Source organism: Centruroides vittatus, unplaced genomic scaffold (assembly GCF_030686945.1).
Source record: "Centruroides vittatus isolate TY-2023 unplaced genomic scaffold, ASM3068694v2 contig_1157, whole genome shotgun sequence".
In the NCBI taxonomy this organism is placed as follows: domain Eukaryota; kingdom Metazoa; phylum Arthropoda; class Arachnida; order Scorpiones; family Buthidae; genus Centruroides; species Centruroides vittatus.
In genome coordinates this window covers 311,388-331,127 of record NW_027120743.1, presented here as the reverse complement: position 1 = coordinate 331,127, position 19,740 = coordinate 311,388, and the positions used below count along the sequence as shown (strand labels likewise).

The following is a 19,740-nucleotide window of genomic DNA, read 5'->3' as shown; positions in this document are numbered from 1 at the left end:
AATAAAAAGTACTTAAGAGCATACGTAGAAAATAACTCGATAATTGATGTATCCATCTATTAGATTTCGATACCCTCCTTGGAAAGATTAAGCTTTAGAACCATTGGCTTTTTAATAGAACTATCGCGCTAAAAGGTTTTCGAATATTAAAAACCATAAGTTGATCATTACAAAGTGTAACGTTGCCTGCATAAAAGCTTTTATTGATGCTAATAAAGAATAAAAATAAGAACATAATGAAATCAGGAATACACCAGTAAAAGAAACGCCGGCGCTAGTTTCTAAGATTCGACATTGAATTTTCCAGAAAACCTAAAAATGTCAGCATTTCCAATTTTTGGAGGGTGAGAAGAGTTTTGACCCGCTCTTCCAGCAGTATCTTCCAACTTTACCCATATCAATGGCCAATGATACGGGTAAAGTTGGAAGGCACTACTGCTGTTTTTTTTACTTTTTCTTTCCCTGAGGGCAGTAAGAGGACCTTTTTCAAACTTTAACGTGGGTTCGATTACGCCAAACGATAGGGCACCCGAGTGTAAGGGACGGGGCCCGACTATTCTCGAAAAATTCCTGAGGTTTTTCGACAGCATCCGGATTCGATTCGGGATCTTCAAAGTAACAGACTGGCCCCTTGACCGCCTTGGTCATCCGGTCGACAAAATGAAAATAAGCATTTGATAGTACCTATAACACAGTGGTCGCGCTGCATAGCGCCAAAATCGTCACTCAGCGATATTTTTATTAAAGTTGCGATAAAAATGCTGGCTAAATGGTCGGCGATATTTTAAAAATTTTTCAGCAAGACCCGACAACTAGATACACTCAAATACAATATAAACGCTTCAATCGCGAAAACGATGCACGACCAGAAAAAAAAAAAAAAAGTCAATTACAAAGTTGTAGAGCACGACCGATTCAGTACAAAAAAACCTCCCCTGCATAATGAATAGCGTAAAATGCTAATTTCTCGGCATTCCCTTACCATCGGTGCTATATCACAAAGCATGGGGATCGAAACTGTTCGTTAGAGGTAGACATGGCGAATTATTTCAAAGATGAGTTCACAATACTCATCTTTGAAATAATTCGGTACTGCTATACGAGAGACGTGGGCGTCATGCAGTTTTTGCAGTCGTCTTAACTATTTCTTATAATTTACTGTTTTGTGAGGTAGCAATAGCAAGGTTAAGGCCGAAGTTTTAAACGCGAAAACGTGTACGTCGGACGTTCAGCGCCGCTTTCCTGTAAGCCTAGAAGTTTGACAATGACATTTGGAAAGTCAGTGGAATCCTGCCTGACATTCCAGACGCCATTGTCAAACTTCTAGGCTTACAGGAAAGCGGCGCTGAACGTCCGACGTACACGTTTTCGAGTTTAAAACTTCGGCCTCAACCTCGCTATTGAGGTGAATCAAATACCGACAAATTAGCATTTCACGCTTTCTATTCAAGTACAGTACGCAGTAGGGTTTCTCATTTCCCGGTCTTTTGCTTGTCCCGGGATTCCGGGATAAAAGTGAACTGTTTCCCGGGATCCCGGGAAATCCCGGGACAAAATTAGTTATTTTTAACATATACAAATTATCATGAAATCAAATGATGTAATTATTTTTCGTCTTTTAAAGTAATTTAAGACGCTCCGCAACCTCCAGAATCATATTAATAACGCTGTTAAGATATATATTAAAAATTTCCTTTGAACTACTAGAAATTTTCACAAATAGAAAAAATTTATTACAGTTTGCTGGAAACTGCATACAACAACAACAACAAAATGCTTTGAATTCAGTTTTAAAAAAATGAACTCAGATCAAACTTCTAACTTAGAAGGCAATTTTCGTTTTTTAAATAAAATATAATACAAAATATCGTAAATATTTATAAGATTTTAAAAAGCAAAGATGGTCAATACTCCGATCACTCAATCTAATTCTTATTTTAGTAATGAAAAGTCTTGCTACCGAGAATGCCTTTACCGATTCAGTTGATGTGATTGGAATCGTGTTTAATGCATTTAAGAGAAGACAAATATTATGTGTTTTTCACCGGTATCCTGAAAGATTTCTAGTTCGTTTTCGAGATTGTAGTACTTCTTTTGTTCTCTAATATTCTTGATTTGTCTACCTCGACTGCTTTAATTGAAACATCATAGCCCAATAATTCGGCAGTTCGTTTGTCTTTAATAATCAGGTTATGAAGAAAAACTTCATACTCGCAGACTTTGTTCGTATCCTGGCCCAATTTGCACAACTTGGCGTTACGCAGTTATTGAAGCTACTGGGCATGGTTAAAAATTAAGACAACATAAGCACAATTATTACAGATATTACAGGTAAAGAATTTTGAGAGTCCTGCCACAAATAAGCAACGTTTGATTATTGACCATTTGTGAAGTGCCACAACGAGTAAAAATTAAAAAAAAAAAAAAAAAAACTAATAAGTAGATTTAAAATGAATAAATACAAATGTATTCTGACAGTTTATGAGTTAATTATACTTTCTATTTGCAAAATGTTCCCAACATTAACACAAAATAAGAAAAAAGTGAATTTTTAAGAAATTTGCGGGATTTCCCGGGATAAGAAAAATTTCCCGGGATATTTCCCGGGTTAAAAAAACAACCGGGATCCCGTTTGAGAAACCCTACAACGCAGGATGTCCTTTTGTACTAAATCGGTCATGCTCTACAACTTTGTAATTGACTTTTTACTTTCCTGGCTGTTACGTATACATAAAACATAACAAGAGAAAGTGTTGGATTTGACCCTTCAAGTTTTTTTGCAAATTTCCATGTTTTGAGACCTCCTGAATCCAAAAAAGGCAAAAAAAAAAAAAAAATCCGTGTGTGTTTGGTGTCTATTTTGCTTAATATCTCAGAATGGGTTAAAGATTAAGTAATGAAATTTAGCACGGTAGCTTGTGTATAAGGAGCATTGATGCTGTTAAATTTGATGGTTAAAGGTCGAGGAGCGAGGAGATAAAAGGCAGTGGCGTAGCGAGGGGGGCAAGAGGGCGCCAATAAAGTGTCGTTCCCCGAGCGCCAGTTATGTTCGCTATGCCACTGATAAAAAGATGTGAGTTTATTTGTTATTAACATATACAATTTTCTTTTTATAAAACTCATCTCTGCCCTCAAAATTAAGCTTCTTGCCATTTTATAATAATGAATGATATAAAAAATGTTTAATAACAAAATCTCGTAATAGATGGCGCCACACACAATTTTATTTATTATAATTAATAAGATATCGTAAAAACTATTTTTTACCAACCGGGAAAGCTACGTTTCTGGATTGTTTTCCTTGTCGTGCATCGTTTACAATATAGAAACGCTAATTTACGAATTTTATAGCTAAGAGTGCTACAAGAGATCTGGTTTTATCAGTGTGTAGTCACTTCATACGTCACGTTCTTAACTGTAGCTATCTGCGTTCATCAGATTTTACTATACAGATGTATAGTAAAATCCCTATACACCCAATATATATATATATATATATATATATATACATTTATCGGAATATAAAGATTTAAAAGGAAGTAAATGATATATGAATGATTAAAACTTTATTATTAAATTTAATACGGCAAATAATTACAAAAATGTGGCATATCTTACTTAAAAATTAACCCTGCCAATTTTTTAATAGATGAAAATATAATAATAATAAACGCTTTGCCTTATTACAAATAGCAAATACCTTCATAAAAAGTGATAAAACAAGAATTTTTATTACAGTTATCCGATTTAATTCTCAATTAGAGATATAATTTTTAATTTAAACTTCTTACAAACAAATTATTATCTTTAAACTGTATTAAAACTAACAACATTGTAGCTCAACAACAACCAAATAATCAATATAATAAAATGATATCTTTGTTTTAGGAATCTGGATTCTAATTCTAGCAATATTTCTTGTAATTTCCAGCAAATAGTTCTTTTCAAAATGTCGTTTTATTGTGGGCAGCATCGGCTGGTCCAGATTTCATAATTTGGCATGGACAATATGGATGGGGATGTCATCCATCCTTCGTCTTCGCTGATTAAATAATTGTTCGCCTGTAATGAGCGCCATTTTGGCAGGTTTATAGTCTATAATATGCTGGTATCTCGCGTTAATCGATCAATTAATTAACCGAGATTTCAGAAAGTAAATTATAGAAAAATATTTTCATGGTTAGAGCTTTTTGAAAGCTTAGATATTAACGTAAAATAATTAACTTTTTCATATAGATCTACATTGCAGACCTAATCTGTACATTTGTCAGTTAACAGAAGCTTACTACAGAATAAAGAATTTCTATGGGTTATAATGTCAAACGAATTATTTTTGAAAAGAATACAATTTTATTAAATATAATCATTCTTTTAGTCTGCAGATATCATCAAATACAAATAAACAGAGAAGAAAAAAATCCGAGATTAAGTCGACATACAATTATGTAATTAAAAGTGGAAGAATTTTACACTGGAAAAATGTCCTAATTAATTAATTGTCAACACATTTATTACATCCAGAATTGACATTGGTCCAGATCTTTAAGATAATAAAGGGTCAAGCTGCTGAGTCTTCAAATTTTTACAAAATTCTATTTTCTCAGAAATCTCCATTTTAAATGAATTGATCCTTTCAAAACATTTATTAAATCTAATTCTTTGGGTAGTAATTTTTTAAATCAATTGTTTGTACAGTATCTAATTAAAATCTAGAAAAACATATAAATTATTTTGATTAAGTTGTCTTTAAGTTTATCACATTTAATTATTTATAATTCAGCAAAATATATTTTTTAATTGTAAAATAAAAGAATAAAAAAAATAAGAATTTTTCTTTTTTTATTGAAGTTAAGTAGCAACTTATTCGGCAATTTTAAACGAATTTGTAGTATGGACGACATACAGAAGTTTAGGAAAGTTAAGCTGACAGTTAAGATTTACACCCTTTCAGCTGTCAGCTGTAATTTATTACATTGTCTATTCAATTGGTAAATGCTATTTCTTCACTTATCCCCCTTTCTTCTGAAAAGAAAAAAAAGAACTAAAAAATTCCTACTTTTTAAACCATAAAATGATTACGAGTAAGATTAAAGAAAGTAAAAAGCATTTAAAATAGAAAAAATAATGACTTTCACCGAAAGACAGTTAAAATACACGCTAATGTACTGTACTGTACTGTACTGTACTGTACGTCGTTGTTTCTACTTATAAGGAGTATCTGTACATAAACGATGAATAAAATAATAACGAACACACTAAACAATTAAAGTAGCGTGTTTAAACAAACAAATTATACATTTAACGCTCTGTTTATCTACTTACGAATCTACGCTAAACAATTTCACTGTCTTGATTTTATGTTTATAAATTCTGTGTACAAAAAGTCTGGTGTTAGATATTAATAACTTCTAATTTTAGCTATAAAATTATTTATAAATTATGATATAGTGATATACAATGGCTTTTTTTTTTTTTTTTTCCAATTTCGAGAGCCGGGTCCTCAAGGCACGCGTCTGATGTGCCTAGTGCATAATTGGCGCTGATTTCTGAAATACAATAAGTGCATAACTTCATTCAATGGTACGATTCCATTTTTATTAAAAAAAAAAAAAATGCTTCATAAATTCTTTGAAACAATATTCGTTAGTTACGTGAATGAAATGGCGATTACATTATCAGAAGCAATGTTTATCCTTGAAAATGATACAGTGATATAACTCAATACTTCTGCCATAACTAGATTATAATATTAAATTAGTTGTATTAGAATAATATCAATTACTCAAATTTATTTATTTTTGCCTGTAATTATTACTAATTATATTTTCCTCTCTCTCTCGCTATATCGTTTTTGAAAGAGTTTATTATAAACGCATCTAGGAAATAGAATACTTTAGTAATACGAGTACCAATGAGAATATTCGAAGATTGCTTAATATTGATTTACATTTAAATATTTAATATAATCGGATCAATTATCGTTAACTAGATAAGATTTATAAGTAGAACTACTTATAGCTTCGTGGAGCCCGGGCGAATTTGAATTAGGGGGTTCCATATTGCGTTGACTTTAGACATTTTTCTTATAAAAAGATTGGTTTGGGACCCCCCGTTGAAGGGAGCCCAGGCAATTGTCCATAGGATAACGCGCCACTGAGAACTACCATTGTGTTTTTACTTATGCCACACATCTATATAAAATACTAGGTCAGGTTATAATCGTCACAGACCATTATCCATCACAAAAAAAAAAAAAAAAAAAAGAAACAGTGGCACTAGCAATCGATGAATCGTCACGAAATCTTTGAAGAAGTGGGCGCAGCTCCCTACTTCCATATAAAATGATTAAACGAGCAATTAGGAAGAAAAACACTAAGCTACTGTAATTTATCATATCATATTACTAGATCTAGAGATTCTGATATACTATTTAGTTTATTATTATTATTATTATTTTAATTTTACAAATCTATTACTCTAATTGATTGTTTGAAAAGCATTAAAAGCATATTATTTTATAAAACAAGCGATTTTATTAACGTCAGAATATAATTAAAAACTAATCTTAAAAAATTCTTTACCTTTAATTGGAATAAATTATAACCTATTTTTTAATTTAGATTTTAATGTTCGCACAATTCTGTTAAATTATGCATTTTTTTCCCCACTTATTACCATATAATTATTATCGATAGACAAGACATAGAAGTTGCCCATCCAGTTAAAGTCCTAGCGAGTTGAAGGTTAAAATATATTTCTAAGTAATAATCTCTGTTAGATCTTTTAAACAGTATTTTATGTCAATAAATAAGTATAAAATTTAGCAATTTTGAATAACGAAATTAGTTAATTTTATACTCTTCCAGGAGTACAATCATCCTTCTGTTCGTTGCTTAAAAAATTAATTAACCGCAGAAAAAATAGAACCGTCTTTAAAAAGTGCTCCTTTTTCATTTACTTAAAAGTCGTTTTCCCGTAAAACATTATATCTGTGCGAAAGGTCTAGACGTTTCGAAGAACTTACAAAAAAAGAAATGATTATACAATTTACTCAACACGAGACACGCGGCTGGCCAAGGTTAAAAGTCACCCTGACGTTTTCCTATAGCGGAGTGGCCAATCCGCTTCGACTCCTTCCTATTATAAATAATATTTTATCTACAATTTATTATTCCCCGAATATTTACGAATAAACTTTCCCGTGTCGCGTAAACACCGGATAATAACGAATTTCAATCACGCAGTCTCTTATAATCCCGAATTATATAAAAAAATAATGAAGTTTTTTTCGTGGTATTCGATTTCAATTTCGATATCGAATTGTCTGCGAACTTAAAAAGACCGACGTGTACGGTGTTTACAATGCGAGTTAATTACGACATGACCCTCACACTTTGAACTCGGTAGCGGGAATGTAATGGCATGTGACAGATGCTGACCGACTTCGTTGGTTTTTGCTAATGTTAAACGATTTAACCAATAGTGATTTCCGTTCTTATCGACCAATAAAAGTTAAACGGACGAAGGAAATGGTGGGAGTATGAACTGGTAGCTGGGGGATGTTTGTAAAAGTAGCGAAACGGCGTTAGCAGCGTCATTGACGTGGTAAAGTATTAGTCAGTTTTACGTGGACTCGTCGTTGGGAAGAACCGAGCGAGGAATCACGTTGTCGTAAATTGTCGATTTCACACACGTGTAATTAGGTAACGGACAAGTTTCAGTAAGTGACAGGATTGTGATTTTGACTTAAAACTATTTCACTTTCATATATGTATATATGTACATATATTTAATGTTAATTGACAAGAGGGCAGTTTGGGATATTATGATGATTTAAGATCGTTTAACTTAATTTACCTTCGTAAGATTTACGTGTGTTAGTCAAAATGACTTTATTCTGCGGTGATTTGCGCTACGAAAATATATCCGCCGTCGCTTCGAATTCCAAAAGCGAATGTTTGACCGACGTCGTTAGTCTGCTATTAAACTGTGCGTTGACCGTTCTGTGCTCCAGTATTTTGGTCTGGTATTGTATAATGGAAAACTACGTTCGAAGAAGAAGAACGGTGGTGTTTTTTCCCGAACACAGTTCGCGTTGGGTGTTGACGATCTGTCTCGTCTGCATTAATTTATTCGAGTTTGGAGAAGGCGTGATGGTAAATTATTACGAGACCGGGAGTCTCAAACTACATTTAATTTTGTCGCCCGCCACCTGTCTGGTTGCGTCCGTGGCCAGCATTGCCTTTTATCACAAAGTCGAACGGTGGAACCGTCCTCGGTTACTCTTGGTGTTGTTGCTTTACTGGCCACTGGTGTTAATGTGTAAATTTGCAAAGTTATTGTGTTTATATCAAACGTCCTTTGCCATTCAACATTTACGCTTACAGCTAACTTGGGCGGCGTTGATTGTCTATATTTTATTAGCAGGAATCGAAATTACCTTATTGTTTATACAGGTAAGATATATATTCTATTTCGCTATTATATAATATAAAAGTTTTATATAAGTAGTTTGATCTACCGGTAATTAATTTTAAGTTACTATCTCATATTAGAATTGTATTAAATAATGTGATAATATTGTAACATATCAGAAATACATGAACGTTTTTGGTGATGTTTATAATTAAAGTATTATCAAATATTTGATATTTGATAATATTTTTCGCTCGATGGTATTTCTTTATCAAATGTCATCAGAAACACGATTATTGAAATTTAAGTTACGATTAAAGTTGATAATTTTTAAGTTTGATGAAGTGTAATTTTTATTAGTTTTTTTTAAAATTTCAAGTGAAAAACATGTGTTAAAATTATAAAATTCTGTATCGTCACAATAAAGTCATTGCAAATCATATTATTTTGAATATATTTTTTAAAAATAAATTTTCTGGCTCTAGAAAAAGAATTTTGGTTGATATTTTAAATGTGAGAAAGATTTTATATAATAAATAAAGTTTTATCCAATAATAATCTATTATAATATTACTTAATCACTATAATATAATCAAAGTGATTTTTCTTGCGTTTGTAATAAATGTTATGAATACTTTATTTATTACAAATAAATTAATTATAATATAATATTTATTTCTTACGTGATGTCTACCAGAATATGGCTGCATTTTCTCAATATTAATAATAATAATTTAATTCAAAAATGGACATTATTGATTTGATCTTGCTTTAGTAATTGCAGTACACAATATTTGGCTATATATTAGCATCACAGTTAACCTTCATAAATACCAATGGGGATTTCATTAGTTTTGACAAACTCTCTTATCTTTTAATTTTGATTTATGACTCCTAACATTTTAAATCTTAAAGATAAAAATCAGCATTCTTCCAGGAATATTTTCAATGAGGAAATATCCTTATCTTTAGATTTAATGAATCTTTAGAACAGAAATGAATTCAATTTAGACCATTGTAAAAAGTAAAAATGTTAATGTTAATATTTAATTTAAAAAAAAATTTTTTTAATATATTTTGCATAAAATCATCAAAGATGAATTGCTAAAAATTGAAGTTCTAAATATCAACATTCCAAGAACTTGATGTATTAATAATCATCTGACCATCATCCAAATTAATTGGGTAGAAATTATGAAGAAACACTAGGATAATTTCTGCCCAATTAATTTAGCTTATGGTTGGATGATTATGAAGTTCTAAACCACATCCAAGTATGAAGATATATGAGATGTGATTTAAAACTTCATTTATAGATATACAAATTCAATATTTAAATTTTTAAAAAATTAATATTTAACTTAAGAAAGTTGTGAAAAATTATTCCATTTAGTTTTTTTATTTTTGTATAAAGTTTGTTGATTTTGAAGATAAAGAGATTTATTTCACAAAAATACTAAGGCCAACCATTAAAGAACCTTTAAATCCGGTAACAAAACGTTTAATAAAACATCCAACAAATGTTTTTATTATTCCATTTGACCTTACCGAAGGTCTGCTTCAGGTTAGAGAACAATCAAATTCCAAAATCAGAATGCTTAGAACAGAACGTTTTTAAAACATTAAATTTAAAACATTTGGAACATTTAAAACAAACAGAAACAGATACTAAGTAGATTAAAAAATTTAAGATTCTGGACAAATTCAATTTATTATATTTCTCTTTTATCATTAGAATCAAGAAAGTGAAATAAATGGTTAGCAATCCCTGTAAGTAAATATGAAATGAAGACATTCAATTTAATGTATATAAGGTAGGATAAAAAAATTTACATCATCAACTGCCGTAAACAATCGGGCTATAAATGATTAAAGATTATAAATAAATTTGGCACTTGAGGTAGGCGTTAGGTGCCATCTCTTATTAACACTTATAAAAAGTTTTACTTTAATTCTGTTCTCAAGATCTGGGGCCATATTCTGGTCACCGTCTCTGGTCTCTCGTCTCTCACAAGCCGGTCGCTGATTGGCTAATCATTTGGATTAGCCAATCAGCGACCGGCTTGTGAGAGACGAGAGACCAGAGACGGTGACCAGAATACGGCCCCAGATCAAAAAGTATCTGATCTGAATTCAGGAAAAAGAACACCTGCATATCTATTTGATTCAAACACTAGTTTTTTCAAAATAAGCCCCTTCTGAGTTCACATTCTTTCAAAATCATTCATTGGAATCTCCATTGTGTGCTTCATCACATTAGTCTTGATTGACTCTCTGTCTGAAAATCTCTCCTTTGAGTGGCATTTTGAGTTTGGGCAAGAGCAATACCCTGTTCTGCAAGGAATGTCTGGATAAGATACAATCCATCAGCCAGAGCATTGTCATGATAAATGAACCAATCAGACTGTCAGAGGTGTGGTGTTTTGCATCTAACAGTATCTCATAGGTGACATAAAACAGCTAGGTAGTACTCCTTTGTCGCAGTTTTTCCACGAGGGGCATACTCGTGATAAACTAAGCCGTGGTGGTGAAGAAAATGGTCAACACGACCTTCAAATTGCTGCATGATTGCCGTGCTTTCTTTGGTCGTGGAGTCTAGGGATTCCCAATACCACAAAAGTATCGATACTGGTATCGTGAGTAGTTTTAAAGTGTCAATACTGGCATTGGTATTGGTCTTAAAATATTGATACTGCCTGGTATCGGCCTCAAATAAAGAAATTGGAAATCTTTCCGGCTGTCAGTGCTGTCTGTCATGTTACCTTTCAGTTGTTTTTACTACTGATAAAGTACTGTACTCATTACAACAAAGGCTGAGTGGGTCCCAGAGCAGCAATTAATATTTTGTTGCTTACTCTAGGGAATTGAATCCTGGCTATCTGGTTCAGAAGTCAGTTTATACTCGTATGATGTCTTATGTACACAAAAGAAGCCCCAGATCCATAGTCCTGCTAATGGGCTCTGTAGGTACTACTACATGTGGGATAGGGGTGGATAATCATTGGTGAAGTGGTAAAACAGTCTTTATATTGAAAGTTCAAAGTTCAAAGTCTATTGTGTTCAAAGTTTACAAGTGTCAGTACAAACAAGTAAATACAAATTTTAACTCATTTTAAACACCACTGATGGTCCAAGTTGATTAACAAAAAAGTACTGCATAATGTTTAACTAAATATTTATTTATAAATAGGAATCAGAACTCTAAGCAAATAGAGATTTTGAAAATGAAATGTGACATAATACATTTATTAATTTTTGATCATTGATATTTTTATATGAGTTTAACTTAATCAAAAATAGTGTAAAATTTTGTCGTAAGGTCCGAGGTCACACGACGACAGTCTCGTTTCCAACTTACAAATATTTTGCAAAGAAAAAAATAAGGTTGGATACTTTTTGATCAGATCTTGTATACATGTATAACAGAATTTAATTCACACACTTGTTTCATTAAATTAAGTAAGAAAAAAAGAAAAAAATTGCATTAATTCACAAAGTACATGAGGAAAATTAATGAAAATTGGTATTTATATCATATTTTGCATTAAAGGAAGAATGAAATATTATAAAAATGTGTCACCACTTAACGAAACATATTGTGTGTGAAACATTTATTTCTTACTAAAAGTAGCACATAAAGATTTAGGTTGAAAGTAAGGTATGAAAATGGAATGGGGCCATCCCTCATAGCAATGCAAGCTTCATAGTGACACTGCATGCTACTATTGATGGTGTCTAGCAGCTTAGTAAGTAACAAAGACCACCTTCTAAAGCTTACAGAGTCCCTGCAGAAGTTGGAATGGTGGACAGCAACAAATCTGAGAATATTCCACTCGTGTTCTATGTAGTTAAGGTCTAGATATCTCACCTAATTCATATGTATAATTCTCTCCTTCTGAAGATATTGGCTTACCACCCTAGCTGGATGGGAGTGAACATTATCATTTTATAGAATAAATTTACTTCTTATTACACCTGCATAAGGATGACAGTGGGGTTTAGAATGTCATCTCTATAACTTCTTGCAGTTGTGGTTCCTCTTAGAAATACATAGAGGTCTGTGCATCCACCTAATAAGACACCATCTTAAACCATAATGCTATCTTCACCCTAGGTGTTCCTTTTAAAATGTTAGATTACTGATTGATAATGTGTCCCATGTTCTCTCCAGATTAGAGCAAGCTTTGAATTAGTACCTACTTAAATAAATATATTATAATTTATTATTAAAATAAATAATTATTTATTAAAATAGTTATAAATTTATACTTCAAAAAAGTATATGCTTTTGCTAGCTAGGCATATGAATGACAAATACAAAAATTTCTAAGGTCACAAAAAAAGTTACAACTTGTTAATATTTGATTGTAGTTAGAATGATTCGTTTTCATTTTAAGAACTTTACAAATATATATAAGGAAAAAAATCTCTTAAGAGTGAATTCCCTTGGATCAACCTGAGTATTATAGATATAATTAAGAAAGAATGAAAATTCTCTAAGAAAACTAATCTTCTTAATAAATGGAAATATGTCTAACATAATCAAATCAGTTAAAGAAACAGAATTGCTTTATTATAGTATTTATTGTAACATCTTATATTCAGTTAAAGTCTATCTTAACTGTGAGATTGTAAGCTCCTTCGTAAATTTTAAAGTTTTTACAAGCTGCAAGATCTCTGTTAATAGATCAGATCGCCTTGGGGATCGCGTCGTAAATTTTAAAGTTTTGAGATAAAATTATCATTTTCATTATTTCCCTTCTTCCTCCAACTTCCTTTTTTTTCTCTCCGTGAAAGGTCAAAGGGACGACCTTTTCCTTCTCCGATTTGTGCGATACTTTCAGAGTGGCACTTCCAAACGTGACCTCTTTACCCTTTCAAATATGTTTGAATGTCAGAGATGGCTCTCTCCTCACGACCGGGTATCATTTGTTCATTTTCACCTCGCCGTGATCTACGGCACTAGCCAATTAGCACAAGACTGAATTTGTTACCTGACCGAGGGTAATGAGAGGGCCACCTTCACAAACCCACGCACTTCTTCATAACAATAAAAAGGTCGTTGAAGTGAACCCACTCAGCAAAATATTAAACAAGCTAGGAAAAATATGCTTTATTTGGAATGAAAATTTTTTTTTTTTTTGAGTTCTTGAAGACAAAATTTGAAAACATTAGAATTTTTGAATTATTCCAGTTCAAATGAAGTATATTCTTCCAAATTTCATTCTCATAACCACATAACTCACATTTATTTCTAAGCATTATTAGAGATTAAAAGAAGAAACATTTGAAATTGAGAAGATAACAAATATTAAAAACATTCTAATCAAATTTTAAAAATATAATTTATTAAAAGATTCAAATGAATGATAAAATATTTGAAATTTTTTTAAAAGGAACATTAATTACACTATTTTACTGTGTATAAGCCAAAGATTATCAAACTCTAAACAAAAATGTTTTTAAAAACTTTCCTTGATAGCCTTAAGTAAGCAGTTTTTTTTTATTTTATTGTGGATTTATGTGTTATATTTTATTAAACAGATACTGATTAAAGTCAGTTGATACATTAAATCATCTCTAGTAACATAATACATGTCATAATCACACTTTTATTTACAAATATAAATAAAAATGTTTACTTTAAGCTCCTTGATTCTTAAGAAATTGGTAAATTCAATGTTGAAACTATTAGAAATTAATTGTAATAAATTTATGTGAAAATGCTGAATGGTAAATTTCAAGAAATTAGTATTTTTTATTAAATCAAATTAAATACAAAGTGTTTTTCATAATTTAATACCATAAAATATTAAATTTCATTGTTGAAAATTTTGTTCTAAGAATTGCTAAAGGAATTCAACTGATGATGGATTTTATCTTCTAAAGTCCTTGGATAACTTCAATTTTTAGTTTTGTATGTATATATATATATATATATATATTATCACATGATGAGTCCATGCAATGAAACAGTTCAGACAGTTGTTTGTTTTTGAAAATATTTCTGTAATAAATAAAGTTTTATTAGATAATTATTTTTGATAATTAAATTGTAAAATACATAGAGTAAATTCTTGAAGAAATGAAAGATTCAAATAATGATATTGTCTCAATTCGTTGCATAATTTTTTGTTAAATGTAATGTAACTATCATATTTACCAAATATTTAAATCAATAGTTATATTATAATTAGTAGAAAACTTGCAATTTTGATGAGTTTTATATGTTTTTTATTTGCAATATTTTAATATTCTGTACAAAGAATTAGCAAAATTAATAATAAATAAAAATAATCATAATTCAGGAGATGAATAACAATTCAAAGAAATTTAAATAGGACAAAATCAAAAATATAAGGATTAACTAGCCACGGCGGTTACTCGATTGAATTAATCAGTGCGTTAAAGGTGCATTGATTAATTCATTAAAAATATACTTTTAAAAAATAAACTTTCCTTTTATATTTTTAAAGTCAAAATGGTTTTACTATCCAAGCCATCAAAGTTTATTGGATTTCTCCCTTTTCAAGTTGCATTTAACATAAACTTCACGTTAAAATAGTGAAAAAAAAAACAGTTTAAATTTTTCAAATGTAAAATTGAATGCTATTCATAAGCAAAATTTGAACTGTTCATTTTTCTATTTTAACTTAAAATTTATTCTAAACTAGCTGGTAGGCCCGGCGTTGCTCGGGCAAAAGTAACGATAGCGATAATTAAGATTATTAAGTTATAGTCACAAAAAAAGAGTAATTTCATCAACGAACTAAGTTTTTCTAAAGAAAGGTCGAATTTGAAAATCGAATATTCTAATATTGTTCGATTTTCACGACGTGCTCTGATTTTATCGTTCGATTTTCATCGAATGTTCTAAAGAAGAAAGGTCGAGAAAAACCGAACTAATCTGTTTAAATTTGAAAATCGAATATGTTCTAACATATTACTTTTTTTCTTTTTTCTTTTTTTCCACAGCCCGTAAATCTTGCATGTCACTCTCTCTTGTTCTCAATTGTTACTTAACACTTCTATTGTTGACACTTCCATTGTTACCTAACACTTTGGTACTTAAATTTGGTACCCAAACTGTGTATCAAATTTCAACTTTCAACTTCTAACCATTTTAGCGAAAATGAAGATTATTATGTTACAATCAACCTTACCCATTTTCGCAGAATGCAAGAATCGGGTCCTCCCTGTTTCCAGACTAATTACAGAATTTTTAGATAGGTCTAAAAATATGTTCAATTTCCCGCAAAAACAAAAAAAACTGCATCTGCGTCTTGCACATCACTTTCTCTTAACAATTCCATTGTTGCTTAACACTTCCATTGTTGATGGAAGTGTTAAGCCTTAATCCTGTCCCTCTCCCCATGAGGAGGTATTTTGAAAAATCTCTTCTTAGTGTGTGTTCTCGTGACGTACCCTAACTGTGTACCAAATTTCAACTTTCAACTCCTAACCTTTTTGACTCTGCGCTGATTATTATTATTATCAACTCGTCTTGATTATATATATAGATTCATTTGAAAATGGAAAAACTTAAAAATGTTTCTCAACAGATGAATATTGACTTCTATTGAAATATTTAATCATAGTAAGAAAACTTTAGTGACAGATAACAGAATATTTTGTAAATTACCATATTTACTCTCATATCAGATGACCTCGCATATAGGACGAGGTGTGACTTTAAAGATCAAAATACAGAAAATTAGATTTATTATTATATTTATTAGATTTATTAATTTTATATTGTTTAATCACAAATAAAATATCAAATCAAACATAAATACACACATTGTCCTGCAAAAGTCACTGGCATTTTAAGCTTTAGGGAAAAAATCTTGTAAAATTGACAACGTAATGTGGGAATGGATTAAAACTTATATCGGGCTCTCGTGTGATTTTGGAATTTCAATCTGAAATTCAATTCAAAAGCTTTGCTTTTCCTATTGCTATTCATTTATCTTTACTCCTGACAATATACAAGAACAATTCAAATAACCCAGATAAAATACTTTTGTTTTTAAATACAAGAAGGTAAGCATCTGGTAAAAAATGTGAGTACACGGCTTAGAAAAATTATTTGCAAAAACGGGATCTTTCACTCGCACGTATAGGACAACCTAGGAATTTGAAGCTGTGATAAATGAATAAAAACCTCGTCTTATATGTGAGTAAATATGGTATTTTAAACTGAATTTAGATATGCTAATATGCACAATGTATTCTATTTTACGTACAGTACTTATTGAATATAATGATGAATTAGAAAATGTAGCATTCAATTTTATTGACAACTATATTTATTAAAGCAAATGCAAACCTATGATTACAATTAAATTTTAAAATCTTTTTTAAAATTTGTGTTGTTTGAAATTGCCATTGTAATTCTTTTTTAAACTTCTAGAGTTCATTTTGAGTGCCGTGCATTATCCTATTAAAAAAATTGAAATGAGCTGTACTATGAAGTTCACTTGTCAATGGTGACAAAGTATTCTTCTACAGTTTATCTCAGATAATGTGAAACCTTAGTTACCTTAGTTAAACATTATCTGAGGTCTTTATTAATTGAGACTCTGCTTTATTGAATAACTAATAAACCCTGTCTAAAAAATTAAAAAATATATTATGATGATAATTTTCTGAGATCTATAACTTAGCTGCCTTTTAATCTTAAAACACAGACAACATTCAAAAGGAGTTTCCTATTTTACTCTTATTTATTTTTGATGTCATTTTTGTTATTTTTTATTATTTTGCAATAAAATAATAAATACTCATTCATTCATTCACCTGGCATCCTCTTTATAGAGCTTAGAGTTGATGGACAGTTCTCCACTTTTCACGGTTATAGGCTTTTCCCAAGCTTGAGCCAGTCCATTTTTTGATGTTGTCTTACCATGTTAACCTAGGTCATTTATTATTTTATAAATATTCTTGAAATAAACGAAAATTTTGAAAAGGAAATCCTGATACTGCCATTCTTTCAATAGTTTATTATTTATAGTTTGCTGTAAATTTAATATAGCAGATTTTCAAGATTGCTTCCATCAGCGACAATTAAATAGCATAGACATGTCTGGAATTCTTAGTTTGTGAATTTAACAGCTGAACTTTGAATGTCTGAAGGTTTTTAGATGATGATATTTATAGATTCTCAATTGTCTGTAGTAATGTTCAAGAGGCCAGGAGGGCAGCTGTAATTTTGAGATTTGCTTTACTCTCTCTCTCTCTTTCTCATGCTCTCTTTTTTTAAAATATCAATTTACTTTCTAAAATTGATATTTAAAAAATAGAGAATAAAGCAAATCTCAAAATTATTTTTGATATTTTTGTAAGAATAAACTTATTTTTAGTAGTTGTTGCATTAAAGTAACTAGTCTGTTCACTCTAGTTTTTTTTTTTTTTGGCTGTTACTTTACTATTTGGAACACTATCTTAGTAGGGTAGTTAGCTTTTTCTTGTTTTTTATACATTTATAAAGGGAATGGCCAAGGAGATTAAGGCATGCCACATTGGGAGACCAGGAATGAATCAGAACGGATCAAAAAACCTCAGGAATTTTTTGAGAGCAGTCTGTCTGAAATATATTGAACCTGTCCCTTACAACCCAGTCACTTTATTGTGGGCCTGACCAAATCTACAATAGGTGTGAAAAAAGGCCTTCAATGTGTTCTATAAGGAGGAGTAAAAAAAAATTATCGCTTAGTTTATGTACAGTGGGATTACAATAGTTTCTCATGTTAGCTATCCCTAAATGGTAGGGAGAGGTTTATGACAAGCCAGACAAAGTCACTTTGTTACAAGAGGGGATTGAACTTCAATGGATGTTCATTTTATTTCATTAAATTTTATACAGTTTGTACATTTTAGTATTCATAAAGTGATAAAGGTTTTAAGGGGGGTTGAGTTTAGTCGGATGTCCGAAGAAAGGAAGGTGTTACGGAAACTTGGACAAACTGGGACAATCAGAGGAGGGGGAGTAAAAATTTCAAGAAAAATATAGATGTAATTTATGGACAGCCCCTTACTTTTAGAGGGTTGATGGTACAAAGATTATGTTAATAGTACTATTGAAAAAAAATTGCAGATAGTCTACATGTATTGTGATTTTTTGAATCACTTTAAAACATCAAAAGAACACCTATAAACAACTCTCCACTAGTTTTATAGATCAGGAAGAGATCATCTAGATATATTTATCTTATGCATTCTTGTACATTACTGTCCACATTAATGCAGTTCAGCTTATTGAAGTTTTATTGTAATTCAAACTTATTATTATGTGAATTTTGATTAATGGTTTTACATTTTTAAAAATCTTTTCTAATTCTTCTGTTCTTGATTCATGAACATTATAAATACTTTCTACCTCTAAAAATTTCCTACAATCTATTAAATAATATTTTTGTTATATGAGCCCCTTACTATTAGAGGGGAAAGTTTTAATTTTTAATTTAACCTTTTAATTTTTGTATTCCTTGATTTGCATCTTTTACAACAACACATTTCTTTAACTTTCTTAATAGATAGTAACTAGAGGCATGCCTATATTTACGTTGTCATTTTGATTGATTAGAGATGTGCAGATAAAACAATGCGTGAAGTTTCCTGATATGACATATTTTATGTTAATTATGTTCTGTCGAAAGTTTTTAAACATTATTTTTTAGAATCATTTTTAAATAGTCGTTATTTTGTATCACTTATACAGTAATTATTGTAAAATCATTATGACAATCTAATTTTATTTTTATAAGATAAGATAATTTTATGAGATTCTTAAGAAATGATAAACCATTAATGTCTTATCAGAGGCATAATTTCAATCAAAACAGCTTTTATGGCTGATACTTAATTTGATAATTTATATTATATTTAATTTAAAAAATTTTGAGATTAAAGTTCACTTAAAAATTTCTTAATTTTTTTTAAAATTCCTTTTATAAAATAGTAAAAAATATATAAATTTAGAATTCTAAATGTATTCAAAATTTAAAATATTATCGTTTAATGGGCAATATCAATATAAAAGTTTATAATCTTATAATGTAGAAATTTATGAGATTATAAACATGCCAAGTTAATTGGTCGGATGACTGAGGCTGTTAAGGTGTCAACCTACTGCTCAGGGGCAGCGTTTCTCAATCTGTGGAGTTATAAACCCATTTAATTTTCACGAAATGATACTACCTTCCTCAGAAATACTTGTATTGCTGAAATATTCTCCAAGAATTAGGAACAACAGATGCATCTGTTAAGTATTGAAAATTTTTGACAACTTTTTTCTTATAATTATTATTATATGTATTATCGTTT

General features: G+C 30.4%; 1 protein-coding gene across 1 annotated transcript in view; it reads left to right on the top strand.

Moving 5' to 3' along the window:
* The first annotated feature begins 7,365 nt into the window (after positions 1–7,365).
* LOC136979585 (ATP-binding cassette sub-family C member 9-like) overlaps positions 7,366–19,740 on the top strand; it is an 80,383-nt gene continuing 68,008 nt past the window's right edge. Inside the window, exon 1 of the mRNA XM_067275608.1 lies at positions 7,366–8,456. Coding sequence (XP_067131709.1) covers positions 7,887–8,456 — 570 coding nt within the window. The 5' untranslated portion in view covers positions 7,366–7,886. The remainder of the gene's footprint in view (positions 8,457–19,740) is intronic.